Source organism: Lutra lutra, chromosome 1 (assembly GCF_902655055.1).
Source record: "Lutra lutra chromosome 1, mLutLut1.2, whole genome shotgun sequence".
NCBI classification, from domain to species: Eukaryota; Metazoa; Chordata; class Mammalia; order Carnivora; family Mustelidae; genus Lutra; species Lutra lutra.
This window is the reverse complement of record NC_062278.1, coordinates 11,807,348-11,825,112: the sequence shown is the minus strand read 5'-3', so window position 1 is coordinate 11,825,112 and position 17,765 is coordinate 11,807,348. Positions and strand designations below refer to the sequence as shown.

The 17,765-nt window shown below is 45.1% G+C and overlaps 1 protein-coding gene and 1 pseudogene across 2 annotated transcripts in view; both read left to right on the top strand.

Annotated features, from left to right (window-relative positions):
* Positions 1-2,639, top strand: part of IL10RB (interleukin 10 receptor subunit beta) — a 32,152-nt gene extending 29,513 nt beyond the window's left edge. Inside the window, exon 7 of one of the 2 annotated variants that reach the window (XM_047720836.1) lies at positions 2,073-2,639. In XM_047720836.1, the coding sequence (XP_047576792.1) occupies positions 2,073-2,132 (60 nt within the window). In that variant the 3' untranslated portion in view covers positions 2,133-2,639. Of the gene's footprint in view, positions 1-1,316; positions 1,419-2,072 lie in introns of those variants that run through there. The other variant, XM_047720829.1, reaches the window with a different exon arrangement.
* Positions 2,640-16,920: 14,281 nt separating this feature from the next.
* LOC125084361 (mRNA turnover protein 4 homolog) lies at positions 16,921-17,765 on the top strand (annotated as a pseudogene).

Here is a 17,765-nt window from a genome sequence, read left to right as displayed (position 1 = left end):
AAGAGACCCATAGAAAACATACAGATCTAGAAAAATTGGAAATTTTTAAAAAGAGGGCAAAGTACATGCCAGGCAAATTCTCATGAAGAAAGCTGATTTCATTACATTAACATCAAAGAAAGAAGACGTTAAGGCACAGAGCATCTGTGTAGAAGTTTCGATTCATCAGGAAGGTAAAACAGTTCTAACCAAGCACACACTTTGTGGCATAGCTTCAAAATAGATCAAAATAGGTAGAACCACAAGGAGAGCCTGCCAAATTCCCTGTTCTATTAAGATAGTAATAATGGCCACCACTTGTATGGCACCGACAATGAGCCAGACGCTGTGCTGGGCACATCACCAATTCTGTTGTCTTGCTGACTCTAAAATGCCATCAGTTGTAAGAGGAACCATTAGTATTTGAACAGAGAAAAGAGAAAGAGGGAAAGAGGGTCTCCTGGGGGGGCTCAGTTGGTTAAGCTTCTGTCTCTTGATCTCCGCTCCAGTCTTGATCTCAGGTGGAGAGTTCAAGCCCCACCCAGTGTAGAGCCTACTTTAAAAAAAGTTAGCAAAGAACGAGAGAGAGAGAAAGGAAGAAAGAAAGAGAGAGAGGAATAAAGAAAGAGAGAGGGGGGAAGGAGGGAGGGAGGGAGGGAGAAAAGGAAGGAAGGAAGGAAGGAAGGAAGGAAGGAAGGAAGGAAGGACGGAAGGAAGGAAGGAAGGAAATATTAGGATGGAAGTTGCCTCGGTATTGATTGTCAGACAAAATCTATATGTCAGGGATGTTAAAAATGTGTGTGTGTCTGTGTGTGTGTGTGTGTGTGTGTGTGTGTAGAGAGAGAGAGACAGAGAGGAAGTACCCATGACAAAGTGTTAATAATGATTCTAAATGCCCGGTATCTAGACATTCAACTTCTCTATAGCTTAAAAAGTTTTCCAGATAGGGGCGCCTGGATACCTCAGTCGGTTGAGCATCCAACTCTTGACTTTCAGCTCAGGTGGTGGAATCGAGCCCTGCTTTGGGCTCTGCACTCAGAACTCCTGGGGAGCTCCAGGAATCTCTCTCTCTCTCTCTTTCAAATAAATAAATCTTTGAAAAAATTTCCCACAATAACTAGTTGGGGAAAATTGTAATAAATATACAAATGCTTACAAATAGTCATCATTCCAACACTTTTCAATTCCCATATGTGTTCAAAATACATAGGATTTTTCTCAAAATGAGCTGGTAATGGATTTTTGTCTCAGGAAAAAAAAAATCTGTGCAGGCGTTTTCACATTTGTTCTGTTGCTCTAACGTTATAAATGGCTCTGTCCTGGTATCTTCCTATTAGGTGACATTTCCACTGCCCCTTGGCAGGGGGATGCTGTTGGGGGACTTCTTTGAGGGGATGCTGCCTGGGCTGAGAGGTAGCCCCTAAACAGGAGAGAGATCGAGAACACCACACCCTGGTGTGTAGTGTCCACACTGGTGGTGAGTGGGACAGGCTGAGCCTATGTCCCTGCGGAGGCTTCGGGGCTAAGTCACAGAGCCACACGAAAACAGGAGGGCTAATGGCACCCACACCACACACAGGGACACTGGCAAGGACGTGAGGCCACCAACCCTTGTCCCAGCTAACTGTCCAGTTGATTCCTTCTCATTTGCCTTCTTGCTTTGTCTGCTTCGGCAGTCAGAGGCTTTTCTCCCCAGAGCCGTCTAAAGCCCTTTCTCCACATGATGGAACCGTTTGAGGTGCTGGAAACTTCTCTTTTTTTTTTTTTTAGGATTTTATTTATTTATTTGAGAAAGAAAGAGAGAACACGAGCGGTAGGAAGGGACAGAGGGAGAGGGAGAAGCAGACTCCCTGCTGAGCAGGGACACCCTCCACCCCGCCCCACTTGGGACTTGATCCCAAGACCCTGAGATCACGACCAGAGTCGAAGGCAGACACTTCACGACCGAGGCCCCCCGGGGGTGGGTCTCCTTTTTTTTTTTTTTCTTTTTCATTAAGTAACAACATTGACACTATTATCATATATTAACTTTGTGCTGGGTACCGAGCTTTGTGATTCATTATCTCACTTACTCTTTGTGGTCTAACCTTCAGCAGGAACCTCTGAAACCTTGTAACAAAAGGAGCTCATCCCGGATCTGTGACGAGAGATAGGGTGGATCCTGCTGCCTCATCGAATGTCTGGAGGCCTGCCATACTGAGGAGGATGTGGGCAACTGACTGCTGAGCCTACAAACTTGGCAGCTATGAAGGAAGGCAGGGACCCCACTTATGTGGAAAATGTCCAAGACTTCTGGGACAAGAGTGGATTCAGCAGATCATCTTGTGGGTCACCACTAAGACTCTGTGGCAGAAACATGAAGGGTCCCTCTGAGGGCAGCCAGCTGAGCCAACTTCCCCTCTTCTAGGTCCTTCCTCTTGGAGACTCTTCGTGGGAGTCTAGCCTGATGGGAGAGGAACTCACCACACATCCTCATGGGGCCCCTGCCCGGTTGCCCTTAGCTGCCAAGGCATTCTGGTTCCCTTCTCACATCTGTGGGTGCCCATCGTAGCCATCTGGGGAGCATTAGAAAAGCCAGTGCCCTGGCCTTGCCCTGACCCATTAATTCCGGCTCTCCGGGGGAGGGATTCAGGCATCACTCTTTTGTAAAGCTCCCCCACGTGATTCTAGTGGGCAACCAAAATGGAGAACCACGGCTCTCTTTGAGCATTTATGCTGCCATTCAGAAGACAACCATGGGCGGGCCCAAACTGGCGTCTCTGAGACCAAGTCGCCAAACTGGCACTTGATACATAATCTAATTGCAGTTTCGACTGCCCCTAGAAATGCAGTCTTAACTGGTCAGTCAAGGGTGTTTCCCTCAGTGCCAAGGAGTCTGCCACAGGGCTCCCCTTCCATCCCCCAAAGGAAGATGCGGTCATCTGCTTTATAAGAACCCTTGCTCTTCCCTCAAGGGAAAGCTTTGCCTGGAACAGTTCTTTGCTCCTGCTAATAATTTTTGTGCCCTATCCTCTTTCCACAAAATCCTTCCATTTGGTACATCTCCTCAGAGCACCCTTCTACCTTCTAGATGGGATGCTGCAACATTTACGAATCAAGGAATAAAGCTAGTGAGATCTTCAAATTTACTTGGTTGGGTTTTTGTTACTTAACAGTAGCTTGTGAGTACCTGCTAACGGCACTCCCTGGGTCTTCCTGTTCTCCAGTCTTCAAAGGAGGCACTCTTGCTTTTAATACCCAGCTAACACGGTCCACCCACCATCCTGTGTTTTTCTAGGAAAGTCAGAGGTCACCCAGGGTTATAAGCATCTCTGGGAAATATTTTCATGGCCGACACCTTCCCCTTCCCCTTCCCCCAGCACTGCTTCAGGCTTCTGACATGCTCACCGCAGGCCATCTGGGAAGCAGTTCTGGGTGCTGCCACCCCTTTCCGAAATGCCTATTGAATCAATAGCTAATACAAAATGGTAGACTGCAGCCTTCTAGAACATGCAACAATGGCACATGTGGATGGTATCAAGAGTCATAAACATGTGTAGATTAAACAGGGCAGATTCTGCTCAGATCCAGTAAGTTCACAAAACACCACTAAAACACATGAAAGAGAGCAACAAATCCAGTGAAAAATTCCCAGCTAAAAGAAAAAAGGGTTCTATTCTGTAAAGCTATCCTGACTACTTCATAATTGAGTTGAAGTTGCTTTTCAGATCCAACCATACATCAGGAATCACTCAGAATGTTACCGCATCTCCATCCATTCCCCATTCTTAATATTTTGGTTTCTCATCACTAAAATGTAGCCTCTACTTTAGCTGGCAGTGGAAGAGCCCATTGGGAATCAGCCCCTCAATGGCAAACTCCGTTTTCATGTTAAAAGCCATCTTAGAGCCTAAGGACCAATCATGGAGTATTTTTTGGAATGAGTTTTGAAACAGCTGGCTGGCTGTTTAGAGAAGCCCAGCATCAAGGTGTTTCTAGATCCAGAGTTTGGTCCAATATTCTCGGTCCTCATTGAATTCTCTGATCATCCTTAGAGGCAAATGTGAGAGTTAAAGGGTTCCTGTGCCCCCCCCACCCGGGTTTGTTTTTTCCCTCAAAGACTGGCTTTGCCTGTTCCTGTCAAGATGGGCTCCTGAGGCTACCTCCATCACTAGGTGTCTGCTTGCAGCTTCCGTCATAGGAAATCACATCTAATTTCTCAGACTCTCTTTCTCACCAAAAGGTGAGGAAGAAACAAATGCAGAGCTAGAATAAGGGTAGATCAAATAACTGTGGAAGAAAACTTAAGTTAAACAAAAATTGCTGTTTTGCCTTTCTTTTTCTAGCCTTCCAGAAATTTCATATAGAGCTCATGGTAAAAAATGACAACAGATTGCATTTGCCAAATAAAATCAGGGAATGCTCATATTTGGATGCTTCCAATCTGAAACTGGAAGATGCTTTTGTGGCTGATCAGAGCCCAGGAGGGCCTCCAGGAAGCCACAGAGACATGCAGTACTAATATCAGAGCAAAAAACACAGGAAGTGCTCCGTTTACCCTCAAGGGAGCTCATGGCCCTCTTCGGTCCTGCCCAGCATCCTGTGTAAAGTGCAACTTCAGTACTTTAAAAATTAATAATAATAACATCTTTCCTGAGATGTAATTCAGCTACCACACAATGGGCCCATTTGAAGCAGACGAGGCAAACGTTCTCAAGTCAGGCAGCTGTCACCACTATCCACTTGAGGAACATTTTCATCTCCCCAAAAAGAGGTTCTCTACCCATTTAGCAGTCCCTCCCATTCCTCCCTCCCCTTTCAGCCCTTGAGAACTACTAATCTGCTTTAGATGTCAGTGGATTTGCCTGTTCTGGACATTTAACATATGTGGAATCCACATAGTCTGTGAGCCTTCGTGACTGGCTTTTAAAAAAAAAAAAAGATTTTATTTATTTATTTGAGACAGAGACAGAGACAGCATGAGTCGGGCAAAGGACAGAGGGAGAGGGACTAGCAGACTTCACACTGAGCACAGAGCCTTTATGTGGGGCTCAATCCCAGGACCCCAAGATCATGACCTGGGCAGAAGTTAGGCGCTTAACTGACTGAACCGTGCAGGCACCCCATGACTGGCTCCTTTCACTTAACAGAATGTTCCCAAGAGTCACTCATGCCATACAGTGTGTAGCCAAGCTTCATTTGTCTTTATTGCCATTTATTGCTTGGTCACCATTTATTATATGGATAGACCACATGGTGCTTATCCATTCACCAGCTGGTGAACATGGGAGTCACTTCCACTTTTTGACCCCCATGAATAAAGCCACTGTGAACCTTTGTGTATAGATTTTTGTGTGAACATGTGTTTTCTGTGCTCTCAGGCAGATACAGAAGAGCAGAATTGCTGGGTCATATGATAATTTTCTGTTTGGCTATTTGATGAACTGCCAGATTGTTTTCTAAAGCAGTTTCATACTTTCTAAGTCTCTCTGAAACTGTGCCTCATAGGGTTAATGAGGTTAAACCTATTACCAGCAAGACCCCCACTGACCACCCTCCCCTTCTTCACGGGAATGGTAACTTCATCTTTGAGAGGCAAACAAGAAGAGCTCAAATAGCCCACCATGTTGAGCTCAACCACTGTCTCACACCTGCACAGATGGACCAGGGAGAGGAAAGGCAGAGGATAAACACTGAAAGACAAGTGTGGCTGGCTGGCCAGCTGGCTCAATGTACCAGTATTGGATAAATCTCATGAGTGCTTTCTCAACTCAAAGTCTCCATCTCCAGCAAGTCTCTCTAAACTCAAACTTATTCTCTGGGCCATGGTTAATGGATTCTCTGCATTATCCATCAAACCAGAGAATTTAATGACATGAGGACCCTGATCTCCAGTTTCCTTTGTCCTCACCACCCCAGCCTCTACACCAGCCCTTCTCCAGGAGCCCCACACCCCCACATTTCTCAGATGAATCACAGGAGCTGGCTCTGCAGGTGGGTTTGCAAAGTCTTCTAGTCTCAGAGGGGGGCTCATTCCAACGGCCCCTTCGCTACAACCATCTCTGGCTTTGGACTTGCTTGGAAGCACGTAGTCCCATCTGTCCTTTCCTGTCTCACCCGCTCTCTGTGATGGTGAGCCAGAAATAGAAATAGCAGGTGAATAGTTCTGCTTCCTGTTGGGTCTCCACTTACAATACACCTTCTACCCAGAACAATGGGCTTGCCCCTCTTTGTTCTTCTTGTTTCTCAAGAGCTCATAGAAGACTCTTGGCTCAACTGGTGCTGCAGTCTCCCTCAACACTCTTGTTAGAAGGTTCTAGTCACTCTAAAACAATTGCCTTTGGCTGTGTGCCCACTTAGAATCTTTAGAATGGGTCCTCTTTGAGTCTGGGCTCAAAAAACCTTAGTGGGTAAACATTTATTTATGACATTCTTCCTTCTCCTTTATATGTTATTATATAGTCAGAATTTCAATTCTTAGCACCTCTTCCTGACCACCGTGCCTCAGTGGCAGCCTTAATTTAGACTAAAACATTACAACTGGCTTTCTTACAGTCTATGATTTCTGTACCTCTCAGCCTTTCCATGACTGGACCATCATGGAGGCTATGTTTCTCCTCCTAGTCCACAAAAGCATCATGTATTAATTGCATCATGGAATTAATCAGGCAGTAGGATGGAAATAATGTGGTAGGCTGAAAAATGCTTCCTCCGCCTCCCCCCTATCTCCCCACTCCCCACCCCTCCATCAAAGATATCCAGGTTCTAATCCCTGGAACTTGTGAAAGTGGCTTTATTTGGGGTGGGGTGGGGGAGGTCTTTGAAGATGGGATTACGTTTAGGGTCTTGAGATAAAGACATTATCCTGGAGTACTGTCCTGGGCCCTAAATGCCCTTATAGTGAATTAGTGAAATCTTACAGACTAGCTTCTCCTTCACGGTGTTTCCCATAACAGTAGGGTTCCTCAAAATGGTGACCATAAAAAGAAGATTGATGATCGAGGAACTGGGAAAGCAGTCAGTTAAACAAAAATAGTTTGACCACATATTGTTACTGCAGGACTTTTCAAAGCATATTATGTCTATATATTCCCAGAGGGGGAATATAGCACAGACCATTTTTCAACATTTGATGATAAGATCCTTGTTTGGAAAAAGACCCATGAATACAGATGCCAGTCAAGGAATGTAATAGTGATTTAGTGATAGCCATGTGGAAAAGAAGAGGAACTAGCCTAGGCAATAATATAGTTAGAAGCAACTGTGGCCGGGGCACCTGGGTGGCTCAGTCAGTTAAGCATCTGACTCTTGATTTCAGCTCAGGTCATGACCTCAGTGTAATGGGATAGAGCCCTCCCACCACCACAACCCAACCCCCCCAAATCAGGCTCCATGCTCAGCAGGTAGTCTGTTTGTCCCTCTCCCTCCCCTCACGTGCACTCTCTCTCTCTCTCTCTCTCTCTCTCTCAGATAAATAAAAATATATTTTTTTAAGATTTTATTTATTTGACAGACAGAGATCACAAGTAGACAGGGAAGCAGGCAGAGAGAAAGAGGGAAGCAGGCTCCCCGCCAAGCAGAGAGCCGGATGCGGGGCTCGATCCCAGGACCCCGAGATCATGACCTGAGCCGAAGGCAGAGGCCCTAACCCACTGAGCCACCCAGGCTCTCCAAAAAACCTTTTTTTCTTTTTTTTTTTTTAAAGAATAGCAAATAGTTAATGATGTCACAAAGCATAAGGAATTAACAAATACAATTAAGTTCTGAAAGCCATTCCTTTCAAATCTGTAGATAAGACAAAGCTGAGATAAGTGATGAGCATATTAAATGAGGCATTCAATAAGACTTCTGGCAAGCCGTGGTGGGCTAACACTAACAAGAGATCCTCAGCAGGGGCTATTCATTGAATCGGGGTTTCTCGTGGCTGAGTGCCACAGAGAAGAAGGCAGGAATTGAAAATGAGCTGGAGAGTGTATTTGACGTCAGACTGGGCCTGTGGTGATGGTGTGCCGAGCTGTGTCCTAGAAAGCTAGGTAACTTCCGCCTGCATTCTCCAAATCCCAGCACACAGGCCACAAGAACCATCTCCAGAGCCCTCCAAGGGCTTGCCATCGACCCACCCTGTTTTCTAGAGAAACATCAAGTGCCAAGTGGAGCACCCGGGTTAAAGACATAAAGGAGTTCTTTGTATGATTCTCACAACTTCTCTATAGGCTTTAAATTACTTCAAAATAAAAATTTAGGGAAAAAAAAAGAAGAGGAAAACTTAAGGGTCCAGGACCTGTGTCAGATCATACATAGAAAACTACATTTCGGTCCTGGTACCACCATGAAAACCTGCCACACACTGTGGAAAAGGTAGCAGGATAGGGATGTTTTTAAAGGAAGTCAAGATATGATGGGGCCAACCTTCTGTGGCTGTCTCCTGGAGGGCTAGTGAGAAGGCAGAACAGTGAGGCTGGGCTTGAGGAGAAAGAGCTCGCTCATAGAAGGCAGGCATTTCCACCCATCCCTTTGGTCTAAGAAGGAAGAAGCTGTCTCAAGAGGTGATGGTTTTCTTCCAGCATGAAAGTGATCAGTCAGGGTTGAATTAGATTGCCGTCTGAGCTGGATCAATGGTATTAAGGAGACTTCCCACCCTAACTTGGTGGGTGTCTATAAGGCTATTTTAAGAACGTCTGGGTAGCTCAGTCAGTTAAGCATTGGACTTTTGATTTTGGCTCATGCCATGATCTCAGGGTCAGTCATGAGTTCAAGACCTGCATTGGGCTCCACTCTGGGTGTGGAGCCTGCTTGAGATTCTTTCTCCCTCTTCCTTTGCCCCTTCCTCCCTGCTCATGCTATAAATACATAAATAAATAAAATAATTTTTTAAAAAGCTACTTTAGATGCCCGGGGAGGCAGAATTATATAGATGGTACATCTCAAGACTCACTGTGATTGGTTGTTTGCTCAAGACAGGCTCACTTTATCTCATAGTTTTGTCCTATTCAAGAATAAATCTTAGATAGCTAATATCCAAAATATCTGAATAATTTACACAACTCAAGAATGGCAGAACAAATAATCCGATTAAGATTGGGCAGGGGACCTCAACAGGCGTATTTCCGGGAAAGACATACAGATCGCCAACAGACACACAAAATGATGCTCAACATCACTCACCATCAGGGAGAAGCAGATCAAAACCATGATGAGATACCACCTCACCTGTCAGAATGGCTACTATCCAAAAGGCAAGAAATAACAAGTGTTGGTGAGAATACAGAGAAAAGGAACCTTTGTGTGCTGTTAATGGGAAAGTAAATTGGTGCAGCCACTGTGGGAAACAGTGAGGAGGTTCCTCAAAAAATTAAAAATAGAGCTACCCTATGATCCAGCAACTACTGGATATTTACCCAAAGAACATGAAAACCCTAATTCTCAAAGATATATGTATGCCAATGCTTATTGAAAGACCTTTTACAATAACCAAGTTATGGAATCAACCAAAGTGTCCATCAACAGCTGAATGGATAAAGAAGTTGTAAGGTACACACACGCATGCATACACACACACACACACACACACACACACACACACACACACACACAGTGGAATATTACTCAGCCATAAAAAAGGAATGAGATCTTGTCATTTGGGACTACATGGATGGACCTAGATGATACTCTGTTAAGTGAAATAAGTCAGATAGAGAAAGACAAATACAATATAATTTCACTCATATGTGGAATCTGAAAAGTAAAACAAATGAACAAACAAAATACAGAATCAGAATCATAAATACGAGAACAAACCAGTGGTTGCCAGAGGGGAGGGAATTGGGCACATGTGAAGGGGATTAAGAGGTACAAGCTTCCAGTTATAAAATACTGTAGTTATAATACAGTTATATACAGTTATAAAATCATGGGGATGAAAAGTACAGGACCGGGAATATAGTCAAGAACATTGTAATAACATTGCATGTTGACAGATGGTAACCACAGTTGTCGTGGTGAGCATAGAGTAATGTACAGAACTGTTGAACACCTGAAACTAATATCATATGGTGTGTCAACCACACTTCAGTTTAAAAACACTGATAATAATTAGGGAGAAAAACAATAAATCCTAGAATTAGAATACAATAAATTGTCCATAGCTCTAGATTTCCAGAGGACCTCAGAGCCATGATGTGAAATACTTTGCAATTAGTGAAGGTGAATATATACAAACGATGGGAAGTTGTACTGGGTTGAATAAAGTCCCTCCAAAATTCACATCCACCCAAAACCTGAAAATGTGGCCTTATTGGAAAATAGTGTCTTGGCAGACACAATTAATTAATTTAAGATGAGGTCGTACTAGATGGGCATAGACCCTCGTACACTGCCTGGTGTCTTGTAAGACAAGACACACAGACACACACAGGGAGAAGGTCACGTGACTCTGGAAGCAGAGATTAGAGCAACACGTCTATGAGCCAAGAAATGCCAAGAATTGCGAGCCACCATTGGAAACTTGGAAGAGAGGGGGCATGCCCGTCTGGCTCAGCCGGTAGAGCATGTGAATCTTGAGTTCAAGCCGTACGTTGGGTGTGGAGCCTACTTAATATCAGAAAAAAAGAAAAAAGAAACTAGGAGGAAGCAAGGAAGAACCTTCTCCAGAACCTTTGGAAGGAGTATGACCCTGCCACTTCCTGACTTCAGACTTCTAGTCTCTAGGACAGTGAGAAAATAAATGTCATCATTTTAAAGCACACAATGTGCTGTAATTTCCTAAGGCAGCCACAGGAAAATGACGCTTCAGTGAAAGCCTCCATCCCTTTTTTGTCTGTATGGTTTTTTTATGATTCTATGTATTTATTTGAGAGAGAGAGAGAATGAGCAGAAGGGACAGAGGGAGAGGGAGAGAACCCCAAGCCAACTCCACCCTGAGCAGGGAGCCCAATGCGGGACTCAATCACAGGATCCCAGGATCACCATCTGAGCAAAAGGCAGACGCTGGATTGACTGAGCCACCCAAGCATCCCATGCCTCCATTGCTTTATCCTGACCAGATATAACCTCCTTTTAGTGCTTAAAATGGGGAGGGAGAGCAGGATGTCCGGAACTCTTGCTGCCCTCTCCTTTGCAATGGACTTCTGTGAGCTGTCTTATATCCTGGACACAGTGGTTCAGACAAAGCTTGAGCCAAGCCACTTCCCTGAAAAAGAAAAGGAAGAAAGAAAAAAAAAAAGAACAGTCCATCTCAAGCGATGGAGACTCCATGGGATTTTCTTCCTGAGTCAAGTTCACACGTCTCCTGGCTGCTTTCTCCTGGCTCCTGTCTAGACCAAGCAGACCCCCAACAATGCCTTTGTGGCCACACACATTAGAACTCTTCATGAAACAGTCACCGACTAGTGGGCTGGCACTTTCTGAGCCCAGATTAATTGCCTTGGTTCAGGACTAAAAATATACCCAGAAGACTTACCAATGGGAGTAAAGCCTCTGAGCAGGAAAAATCATGGCAAGGACAGACTCAAGGCTGGATTGAACAATTCCACAAGAATAGGAAACCCAGCATAGCTGTGACTCCCCTTCCTTTGGGGGCCGCACTGCACACCTGCCCCAACGGGGCAGGAGAATAGCCAATCCCTGTGAAGCAATAGCTATGTACAGGCCCTGTTTTATGCATTTGCCCATTTTTATTTAATTCCCACAACAATCCTATGAAGCAGGTACTATTATTTGACTCATTTTTCAAAAGTTGAAACTGAAGTACAGAGAGAGTAAGTAACTCATCTAAGATTACACACGGAAGAAGTGACAGAGTCAAGTCACGGTTGGAACCTAAGTGGGCTGGCTTCAGAGTCTGTGCTCCTATCCACCTGTGACAGGCACACTAAGAAGAGCACCCATGCCCCCATCTCCTGATAGTCACACCTTTGAGTAACCCCCTCCTCTTGAGTAAAGATAGTTCCTGTCACTCATCAGAATATGAGAAAGCTGATGGGATGCCACTTCCATATTTAAATTCTGGGGGATGGTAATTTCCATTTTACTAGTAGACTCTTTTTATTGTCTTCCTGGCAGTGATAAAAACTTAAGCAATTAAGCTCTTTGAAATGAAAGCTTGATGAAAATGATGAGCCAAATCATGAGATCCTTTTAAATCCTTTCAATATCTTAAAAATCTGATACACATGAATACAATAATTACCAAATTTTCAGGAAGAACCCTAAAAAATGTTTTTGCAAAAATGCCAGTCTCCCGGATCTAAATTTACTTCTTCATTGTCTTTGCTTTTCCTCTTATTCTCTCTTTTTCATATTGCTTCTCTGGGGGACTGGAGACCTTCCCTCTGCCTCCCTGGGTCCATTCTCCCTTCATCTGCCCTGCTCCATGCTCTGGGAGACTCACTGTAGAAAATGCATCAACAGAATCCTTTACCCCAGTCTTTGCTTGGGTTTTATCAGTGGGAGGCATCAGCTCGAGATTTGAGGGTGGAGGAACAATGAGGTGGGCTCCTTTCCAGAGGAGTCTGTATGAGTTGGCTGTGTCTCTCAACAGAACGTCATATACTCTGTCACTGACCCCAGCTCCCTGTGGCGTTAAGAGTGCCTCCCTTCCTCCTCCAGGCATGGAACTGATAAGCTCCCCATACTAACCTCTTGCTCCTGTATTTTTCCTTTTCAGTTTCCCTTAACCCTGCCCATCCCTCTACGGGAGAGTACCTTCACGCCACCCTCCCCAGTCACTCCACCGAAGCGTGCCATCTCTTTCCTTTTAGGTCTGTGACTTACAGACTGGATTACAATTTTATTTGCTTGACTTGGAGAGTCAGAGTGACCTTTGCTGACCAGTTAGGTGACCAATACAGATTAAGATTGAAGATTAAGAACCAGGGACAGAAGACTTGGATCTGCCACCTAGAGGATTCTGTCCAAGTGGAATAGACTCTTTATCTTTTTTATAAAAGTTTTCATTTATTCATTTAATAGAGATCACAAGTACACAGAGAGGCAGGCAGAGAGGGGGGTGGTGGCAGGCTCCCTGCTGAGCAGAGAGCCTGATGTGGGGCTCGATCCCAGGACCCTGAGATCATAACCTGAGCCAAAGGCAGAGGCTTAACCCACTGAGCCACCCAGGCGCCCCAACTCTTTATCTTTTTGAGGACAACTTTTGTCCATTACCTGAGGACCTCCCAAGTGATTGGCTCTAACCAATCAATTTTGCTTTGATTTTTTTTGTGCCCTTTCTCTTATAATCCTTTGAAAAATAATGCTGTTTGAAGGTCTTATCTTGAAAGTAGAGCCTGTTTGTGATGCAACCAACATAAGACATTTGGCAATGACTTTTTCAAAACCCCAGAGACTTACCGCTATCTATCATGTGACATATTTACTCATGCTCATGTCTACTGTATTAGTCAGAGTTCTCTGAGAAACAGAACCAATCAGATTTGTTGTAGGAATTACTTCACATGATTGTGGAGGCTGAGAAGCCCCATGGTCTGCTCTCTGTAAGCTGGAGGCCCAGGAAAGCTGGTGGTGTAGGTTTCAGACCAAGTGCAGAGGAAGACCTATGTTGCCTTTCACAATAATTTCTCTTCTTTTGTTCTATTTGGGCCTCCAACAGATGAGATGAGTGCCCCCCCACCATGGCATGTGTCTTGTTTACTGCTGGATCCCCAGTCCTTAGAACAGTGCCTAGCACTTAATAAGTGCTTAAGATCTACTCATTGAACACATGAATGAATGAAGTAAATCCGTGGCAAATTCAGATCCAAAGATAAAGTCTTCTGTGTTCCTTTTCCCGGTCGGTATATTACATCCTAGGACTCCCCATTTTCAGATTCTTAGACACTGTATGTACCTGATTTGGAATCAGCACACATATAACCTTTCTCACATTGTTCAATTTGTGGTTAAATTATATCTGTACCCATAGCTAGGACTTTGACAGCATTGGTTTCTTCTGAGTGGAAATGCAAGCACTTTCCTATTGATTCTCTTCCATTCCTTCTAAAATGTAGAATTTGTGGCTGAGATCCTACCCCACTCATTTCTTTCTCTCTTCTGCCCTTGTCCCTTTGCTTCTGTCTTTATCACAGGAGGCTTCATGGATTAGGGTTCTTTCTTTCTTTCTTTCTTTCTTTCTTTCTTTCTTTCTTTCTTTCTTTCTTAAGGGCGATAAGGTGGCTGAGAGTCAGCCAGCATCAGGAAAGTGTCCCAATCAGGTCTCTAAGGTATGCAGATTCACTGCCCAGCTGCGGTGCACACTGGGAACAGACCTGGGGGATGGAGTGAGAAAGAAGAGGGAAAGGGGTCTTCTGTCCTCACAGGTGCAGACAGTCCAACCTGTTCACCCTCAGACCTTCAGACCTAACTGGACAGAGATCTTCAGTTGTCTCAGAGGTACTAGGGTTAGACTGCTGAAGGGCCACAGAGAGAAAGGAGAGGGAGAAAAGTGTCCCTCCTGAGGGCTAAATTGGATATCCCTCTCGCTTTCTAGCAGGGGCAGTCCCGCTAGTTCCTCTGGGGCTTTGGATCCTCACCAAGGAGTCACCTTAGCTGGAGGTCATCATTTCCCCCAGCAGCCCTAGAGTTGGTCCTCCAAGGAAAAGTCAGGAGAAATTGCCAGAGAATACAGGAGGAGCCCAGGGCCAGCAAAGGCTCTCCTTGCACGGTCCACCAAATGTGGGATCCCCCAATTGGATAGAGACCACCAAATGTGGGGCAACCCAGTTGGGTGGAAGCCCACAGATGCGGGCAAAGAATGCACACGAGGCAGAACAAAGGAGAGAGTTTTTGAACACACCACAAGGGAGCAGCAGGCGGGACAGCAAACCAGAGACTCTCTGCCCTATTAGGGCTCTAATTACATGAGTCAGGCTTCCCTCCTCTGCTCTGAGGTTGGAGGTGCTGGAAGCAGCATCTGGGAAATTCATCCTTAAGTGTTCTGAGAGAGGGAGGTTGATGGGCCGCAGGCAATAGTCTCTCTCTCTCTTTTTTTTTTTTTAACTGAGGCAAAATTCACATGACATAAAATTAACCGTTTTAAAGTGTACAATTCAGTGGCATTTAGTACATTCACCATGTTGTACAACCTATTTCAAATACCACCATTTTCATCACCCCAAAAGAAAACCAGAGTGCATTACGTAATCATTCCCATTCCCCACCCCAGTCCCTAGAGACCACCGTCTCCCTTCTGTCTCTGCGGATTGACTTATTCTGTGTAGTTCATATGAATGGAATCATATGTGTGACCTTTTACGCCTGGCTTCTTTGACTTCCCCTAAAGTTTCAAGAGGTTCATCTACATTGTAGCGTATTTCAGAATTTCATGCCTTTTTGTGGCTGAATAATACACACAACACACACACACACACACACACACACACACCACATTCATTCATACACCATTCATCCATTCATACACCAAGGGACATTTGGGTGATTCCAGGCAATGTCCTTTTGAGCAAGTTTGTAAAGATAAAGCTGAGGCTAGAAGCTAGTGCTTTCTGACTCGCAAAAGAACCCCATAGTAATAGCGATTTGAAATACACACTGGCGTGGTTGTGGCATGGATTGCCTAGATTGGGGAGGTATCACAAGTGTGTTCATTTACAATGTCTTGAGCAATTCCAAGGACAAACATAACTTGTTGTGTATTTCTCATCAAATAAATTATACCTCTGGGCACCTGGGTGGCTCAGTCAGTTAAGCATCTGGTTCTTGATTGTGGCTCAGGTCATGATCTCAGGGTCATGGGACCGAGCCCCATCAGGCTCCCCACTCAGCAGAGAATCTGCTTCTCCCTTTCCCCATGCTGAGTGTGGAGCTTGCTTAGGATTCTTGCTCTCCCTCTGCCTCTGCCCCACACACCCCCTGCCCCGCTCACGCACGTTCTCTTGAGTGTGCTCTCTCTCTCTAAAATAAATATGTAAATATATAAATAAATAACATTTTTCTCCACAAAGCCTTATGTTTCTCCTCCTTCTCCTTTTCCCTCTTCTTCTTCTCCTTCTTCCTCCTCCTCCTCCTCCTTCTTCTTCCCTATGATGAACCTAAGGAGATTGATAACAGGAGATACATGGAAAATGGCCCCTGTGGTACAAGCTATAATGAACTTACCCCACCTGCCTAACAATGTTTTATATAAATTAGGCTCTAAACTTTTTTATAACTCACTCTTCAACACAACAACTGGATGCCACAGTGTTTCTTATTTCATAAAACTGGGACATATTTCATGATTAGGAGACAACTTTTGCTTTGTTCCTTCCAACTTAGGGTGTGCTTTTTGCCTCCCTTTGCCCCTTTTTTCTCCAGCCCTCTGCCCCCCAAGCTGCCTTGCTCCTGCTTCCCTGCTCCTCCTCTCTGATGTGCCCAGGTTCTGGACCCTCCAGCTCTCTACCGTGTAGTTGGGCTTTGCTGGTGGCCCTCCTTGCTCTCCACAGCTGGTCCTCCAGCTGACATCTTTCCCTTTTCTTCTCTCCACCCCTGCGTGGCATCAGTACCCACAGAACTTCCCAGAAACTCCTCAGGGGACCTCCTTCCTTGTTCTGGGAAATACAATGCAAATGTAATTAAGGAAGAGAGCAGAACTTTTCCTTCAAAGCCTGTCACTTTATGTATGTAAAACGTGTCCCAAAAGACTAGAAACCTTATAACTTTCCACAGAATCTGCACTGTATTTGCAATACATTTGGGTATGCTAATTAAGTGTTACAACTAAAAAGAATGAGATTGCTCGTGCACGTTTAAAATTAAATGGGAGAGGGAAGCAATACAAAACTTTAAATTAAATTAAATTAAATTAAGGGGCACTTGTCTCGCTCAGTCGGTAGAGCACACGACTCTTAATCTTGGGGTTGTAAGTTCGAGCCCCACATTGGGTGTAGAGATTACTTAAAAATAAAATCTTTCAAAATGTTTAAATTAAATTAAGTGACGTAGACACCTTCCGCCACATCTGCCTGCAGGGCAATGCCCTAATCCAAGCGTGACAGGAATGTTTCCTTAACCAGAACTCCCAAGAAAGGCTTAGAACTGAAACAGAACCTGACAGAAGCACTTGGAGGATGTGTGGACACATCCAGGTACCTTTTCATCTTCTCAATGGCTCCCATGCGGAAAGACATCTGGACTGCCTAGAAGCACAGCTGGGTGTTCTTTGGTGAACACAGCTCGATGACAGTGGCCTCGGGTGGAAGCCCATCTGATGAGTACAAAGACAACCTGTGTCAGGTCCGCAAGAAGTGGAGGGGGGAGGTCCAGTCTCCTCTCCACAGAACGCACCAAAGAGGAAGTGAACGGGCAGTTCACCAAACACATGGAAATGGACTTCACTGGTGCAGGAAACCAAGCAACTTTCACCATGAGCCTGGCCCCCAGGGCTCCTGAAGCAGCACACCTGCCCCCACCAGGGAGTCAGAGACAGCTGGGGCTGCCCAATGTCCTCAAGAGAGGCCTGGTGACCCTGCTGTATGACCAGGAGATATGCAAGGAGGGCGATGTGCTGTGCCCAGAGCAGTCCCACGTGCTGTAGCTTTTTGGGTGTGAGATGGCTGAATTCAAGGTAACCATCAAATACACGTGGGATGCACAATCCAGAAGGTTCCAGCAGATAGATGGGAGAAGACCTGCCTGAGAGCACGATGGAGGGGCAGAAGAATGAGAGCGGGAAGACAACGGCTGACAGGCACCTGGGGCCAGGACGCATGGGACCACCAACCCCGCTGTGGGGGAAGCTGTCTAGCTGTTTACATCGCCGTGAATACAGACAAACAAGGGAGGGCGAGAAGAACAGATTGTTCTTCTATAAGGAATAA